At 43.6% G+C, this 6000-nt stretch overlaps 1 protein-coding gene across 1 annotated transcript in view; it reads left to right on the top strand.

The window, feature by feature from the left end:
* The first annotated feature begins 643 nt into the window (after positions 1–643).
* LOC142786337 (uncharacterized) overlaps positions 644–6000 on the top strand; it is a 39931-nt gene continuing 34574 nt past the window's right edge. The window contains exons 1-2 of the mRNA XM_075883969.1: positions 644–655; positions 4254–4366. Of these exons, the coding sequence (XP_075740084.1) occupies positions 644–655; positions 4254–4366 (125 nt within the window). The remainder of the gene's footprint in view (positions 656–4253; positions 4367–6000) is intronic.

The raw sequence follows: 6000 nt of genomic DNA, 5'->3' as shown, positions 1-6000 counted from the left end.
AATTTTGGCTTACTTTGTGTTAGTGACTCACAGATAGGGTGCCTGCCCGCTACTGTGAATGTTCAAATATTTATCTTTTCAAAGAGTAGAGGTCAGCGGGTTTCATATTGAGGAGTTGAAGTACTTCATACCAGGAATCCAATAAAGCTCGAAGATATAAAAAAACGACCTGCATGGATAATTGCGAAGTAATTAAACTCACTCTAACTGAGCATTGAAACTACAACCAACACGCGGAAGGCTGCAACAGCAATATTTTTTGAGGACATCAAAAACAATTAATGATCTTCGTATTGCTAAACATTAACTGATATCATTTTGAGGGTGCGTATATTGCAGTCGCAATTGTGCACGCGCGGCAACGTTGTTAAAGAATGCGCCAGAACTTCGTGTTTGGAAGAAGTTGCCTTCAATAGCGATGTCTTGCTGGTCGTCTGCTTTATGCGCTTATAGGTGCTTCGGTTTCAAGTGCACTGATGAATTAGGTTGATCTTTGATACGCCACAATAATTGCGCTAAATGTCGCTTTTTTTTAAATTACAAAGCTGTAATGTGCTCTCAGCACAAAGAAGTTCAATTCTCCTTTTTGAGATAACCAATTGACACCACTAATTAAAATTTAAAGTATTTATTTTTTAGGAGCATGAAGGCTCGGGTGAGTCTGCAAGACATAACAAAACAACTTAAAAGCGCCGAAAAACAAGGACCGGAAAGAAAAAGTGATGCCGCTTAGCCTACTTAATAAGGCTGCCACCACCGAAAAAAAGTGATTGCCAAGGCCTGTGGGTAAACATCGCGTTTTCCTGATTTTAAAGACTTTTGACTCATTAATTGAAAAATCCAGTGTATAATCTTTATCAAGGTTATGGGGCATATTCCTGCAACCTATTGATCTATTTATGATAATAAAATGCCGCACAAACAAAAGGAAGTAGGATTAGTAAACACCATCCTACGTACAAGCTGACGGAATATATCTCGGTACCAGATTGGGCTAAGAGCACATTAAATCAAGGCACGATGCGTGCCTATTATCGTCGTTAAAAAAAAAAGAGTGCACATTTCCGCCTTCTAGACCAAAGCCAAACTATACACTTCTATTGGGATCTATAAGAGGGGCTTTGAAAGGTACGCGCAGTGCTATTTGTAGTGCGGCGGATGTACAACGTTGAGAAACGCATAGCAGACAGCAGCTCCTCATTGCCTTGGTAGCTATGGTGGCATTACCGGCCATGGCCAGTGCGTTGATTCTTCGAGTCGTATTTTAGTATATCGTAGGGAGACATTTTTCCGCAATGCCACTAGGATTAATTGGGAGAAGCTGCACAATAGCCGCTACGTTTTGCACGTTAGTTAACGCCTTGCTGCCCGCCGTCAGTATGACGGCAAATGCGTGCGTCAGGTGTGTAGAATGCAAGATGCTTGCTTCATATCTATCAGCGTAAGCTGTCATTTTTTCACACTTAAAATAATATTTGTGCCTGCCACTACTCGCACACTTGCAACAAACTCAGAGTATTTAGAAATACTGATGGCTCCCCGGCCATCCATTAATGAATGTTGATTCTACGGTGCATCGTGGATATCATCGTGAGTTGCCGGTGGCGTTCTCGTTTGTTGAAGCTTCGTTGCATGGTTATTTTGAGCTACCGGGTCTAGCGAAAAGTTTCACTTGAAATAGTAGTCGCGGCATTATCCTCGCTCATCAGTATCATGGTCTTTACTTCACCGCACGCGAAGCCATGCTAAGAGCGTCAGGCGTGGGCGAGAATGAGAAGGCGCTACGATTTCTACCAGAGAGGACGCCACATGCCCCGTTTCATCTTTCCCTTCACCTTGTGAAGAGGGCGATTACTTCGGGTACGGTCACTTTGCTACCGTGTCGTCTCTCATTCAGTACAACCTCGTGCGTTATTCATGCTGCTTTCCGGAACGCACATCTGTCGTTACAGCACTGGCAAACCTTCGTGTTTTACCTAGTAGTTCTTCTGCACTTCGCTCTGCATTATTTCTTCCTAACATGCACATTTATTTACCCATCAAAGAAAAACACTTCTTGATGAGTCACTTTGAAGAATGAGATTCAATTCATCACTTTCGGGGGTTCTTCCTTTTGGGGCTACAGTACTAGATTTTAGGCGATGAAGCGTTTGCGAGTACAACTGCGCTTTACTGCGGGAGACGAAACAAATTTATAGATAAGGTTATCTCAATCGAGATTATTCTTCAACAATGTTAATGTTTTTTTCTCGTGATTTAGACTGATTACTTGTTTTGATAATGATCTATTGCTAAGTTTTTAGGTTATCAACAAATTCCTTCTTATACCAAAACATCTACGATTTGGAGGCCCATGGTCTATGGTGGCTTGCGCCCGTTTAATAAGGGTTAACCCAACCATCAAAGTCCTAGCTGGATCCTACTGCGTTCGCATAGCCCTGCTGGATGGCTAGTTGTGGTTACGGTATATACATGCTACGTAAGTCAGTTCGTTCCCTATCGGATGGTTCTATGCCCAGCAAAGCACTACTTGACCTCGCATGCTTTCCCCAAAACTTCAAAAGGCAGACGACAATTTAATAATTATTAAAGTCCATTTAAGCATTCCATCAGCCACAAGCTGAACTAAAATGTCTTGCATAACTTTCTTTTTTCACCAGCTTTATGGCTGCAGAACCGTCACGTAATAAATATTGCACCTGTGAAGGTGGTGTCCCATACCGATTCAAGCATGCAGCGGCAGAAGCAGAGATGGCGGAGGGAGCGGGTACCAAACACTATTTACGTCTCACCACCGTAACTGACTTATTTCCCTGTCTAATAAAGCAGGGCCGAATCGAAAAAATGTAAAACGTCATTCCCGCAGGACAAGACGTGTACGTTTTAGTGCAAATGACTACGGAAACTGTTTGCGATTTCAATGAACTGCGTGCTAGCGAACGTTGTGGGAGCGTTCGGTTCTGCTCGGGCTCTAAAAGGCTGTATGCTATGTGACAATACTGATCGTTGGCCTAGTTGGTATTTGCTTACAGACATGCTTAATAACACACACACAAAGTAAGGAAACACTCAACGATAAGCACAAGCGGCACTTCCAACTAAAGTAGACCGGGTGCAAATCCAGACCTAAGTAACAACATACAGACATACGCAGTCTTCACACAGCCTTACGCTATCCAGCTATCGAAAAATCACTTCTCCGATAAGTACAACGTCACCGACGGTTCACTGGTACAACTTTCACCTTTATTCTTAATGTAATATGCTTCCATCAACTAGGTAGAAGTAAAAGACTCCAGGTAGAAGTAGGCATGAAATTGCGCGTGAGTTGATGGAAGCATATTACATTAAGAAGGAAGGTGAAAGTTGTATCAGTGAACAGTCGGTGACATTGTACTTATCGGAGAAGAGATTGTTCGATAGCTGAATAGCGTAAGGCTGTGTGAAAAGTGCGCATGTCTGTATGTTGTTACTTAAGTCTGGATTTGCACCCGGTCTACTCTAGTTGGAAGTGCCGCTTGTGCTTGTCGTTGAGTGTTTATTTAATATGTGTGTTCGTTATTTTGCGGCCAAAGCATGTCAGTACGCTATATGACAGCCGCGGGGCGGCGCGCCATCGCCGTGCAGGGATTGTATAGGCAGAGTGCATTAGAAAACTTTAGTGGAGTACAACTTAAGAAGTCAGGAATGGCCGCACCCAGATGACCACCCCGCCACGGTGGTCTAGTGGTTCAGGTACCCGCCTGCTAACCCGCAGCTCGCGGTATCGAATCCCGGCTCGGGTGCAGCATTTGCAATGAAGGCGGAAATGTTGTAGGCCCGTGTACTCAGATTGGGGTGCACGTTAAACAACCCCAGGTGCTCAAAATTTCCGGAGCCCTCCACTACGGCGTCTCTCTAATCGTATGGTGGTTTTGGGACGTTAAACCCCACATATCAATCAAATCAACCCAGACAACGGTAGCGTGGCATGCCGACCTGCTCCTCGACTAAACAAACATTCCCGCTCACGCACTTGCCAAAGCTCTGCAAAAGCGCGGCCACCCACTCTTCAGCGCAGTCAGGAGTGCGTGCCCATTGGTGCAGGCTTGTGTGCATCCGTCTCTGAGGAGGAAATGCGGCGGACTTCGAAAAGGTGTATCCGACTGTTCAACGAATGCTTTCGTTTCTTCGAGTTTTCATACTTCTCAGTACTGAGTTCTTGCACCTACCTTTGTACTTGGCATGGTGTTGAGTCTTCCTACTTCTTGCAGTGCATCGACTCCTACTTCACAAGAGAGCAGCCTCATGATGAAAAGTGCGTCACCGTTTTTGCCTTACCACCTGCAGACCCGAAAATCGAAGACGCGTACGCTGAACACTTTTTGTAAGTAAGCTATAGATGCGCTCTTTGCGAAATATCTCACGAGCACTAAAAATCAGACAGTGCCTTATTGCGGTGTTGGAAAGTTCTTTTACATCATGGCGGCTACCAACGTATTGAAAGAATAGCTTTTTCCATTGAACTTAACTTTTATTATTTAAAAAAAAGCAATGAATTTGACAGACGTCTAATCACTAAATATTAGCGTAAAGAGTTTTTATTATTCGTTCTGAATAATTAAGATTCTTAAGAACATATGCATCGCGAAATATTATAAATAGACAGAAAATATATTGGTACCATACGGAAGCATACGGTTGCATTATAGGAATCCCAAACGGCATGTTTCAGCTGGTGTGTCATTAAAAGGTGGGTACCGTAATCATAAAAAATTCCCTGTCCCAAAAGTGCTTTATATATGTGTCTATGAGCACAGCAAATTTATGTGCAGAAATATTTCTGAGAGAAAGTGCCAATTTTTCCAAGCTGTTGCAGTTCCGAGCACCAACAAGTGCTAAATGAAGTGTTTAAATATTTCTTTGATCCTATTTTTGATATGCGAATGCATTTCTTAGGCGGTCTATGTCAGGCGCCCTTCGGGATTTGTCTACCGGCATCTCCCATGGAAACTCTACTGTGTTTCACCACTTTGGTTCTGCCCTATCAAAGCTACAGTGTGTAAGGGCTGTTCCACGCGCTTTCCACACAGCTGCCACGCACGTGCCGGGACCCGTACCGCACCTAAGTGGGGGACAAATACGCCATTTGGCGACGCTGCGGAAGCTGAAAGAGCGTTGCCAATTGGCTCATTTGTCCCCTGGTTGCGTGTGGTAGGGCTCCCGGCAAGTGCTTTGCGGCCATGCGGGAAGTGCGTGGAACGGCTCTAAGAAGCCAGACGTTTGCACAGTAAAACATATTCCCATATACGGCTTAAAATTGATGAGGTTCGCTTGAAATATTGTGTCTTTGGTGTGTTTTACACACCAAATATACGTTATATGTTTTTCGTCTTCTTCGCAATTATTTCATTTCTTACGCATTTATTTATTTGTGTTGGTTACCACCGATAATTTTGTTTAATAAACAACAAATCAACACCCATGAAGAAGTGACTCTCCGCTTCGATCTGGACTTGCCCTTGCTACGCGCCCACTGCGCTGTCAGCAGTAAAGAAATGTTAAAATCAGCCATCGATTTGTTTCATCTAACTTGGCCACTAAATCATCAGGTACGTTTTGTCAATATTAGCGAGATATGCTGCATTCCTTGCTGCACCTGCTATCATAACGTGCCGAGGCAATGTTCGGACTGCACCGTCAGGCCAAGAACACTGCACCTCTAAATATCTTATATGCCACCTCTCACAACATTCCATGCGCGTCAAATTCTGCTTCGAAGAAAACAAAAACAAATTGACAGATCCCACGTACAGTGGGAATCGATAATATGCGAAACACAAATGAGTAAGGTAGAAATATCACTTTAATATCACAACAATGTTAAGGGCCTGAGGTAAAAGATAGTGCACATGACTTACGTGTCACGATTATCATGCATGTTTTGATGTGTCGTTTGCCTTCGTCTTCTATTTACGTCACGTGATACGAAATTTAGTATATCTGGAGCCAGCGACACGG

Source organism: Rhipicephalus microplus, unplaced genomic scaffold (genome assembly GCF_043290135.1).
Source record: "Rhipicephalus microplus isolate Deutch F79 unplaced genomic scaffold, USDA_Rmic scaffold_22, whole genome shotgun sequence".
Classification (NCBI taxonomy): domain Eukaryota; kingdom Metazoa; phylum Arthropoda; class Arachnida; order Ixodida; family Ixodidae; genus Rhipicephalus; species Rhipicephalus microplus.
This window is presented reverse-complemented; position numbering and strand designations above follow the sequence as displayed.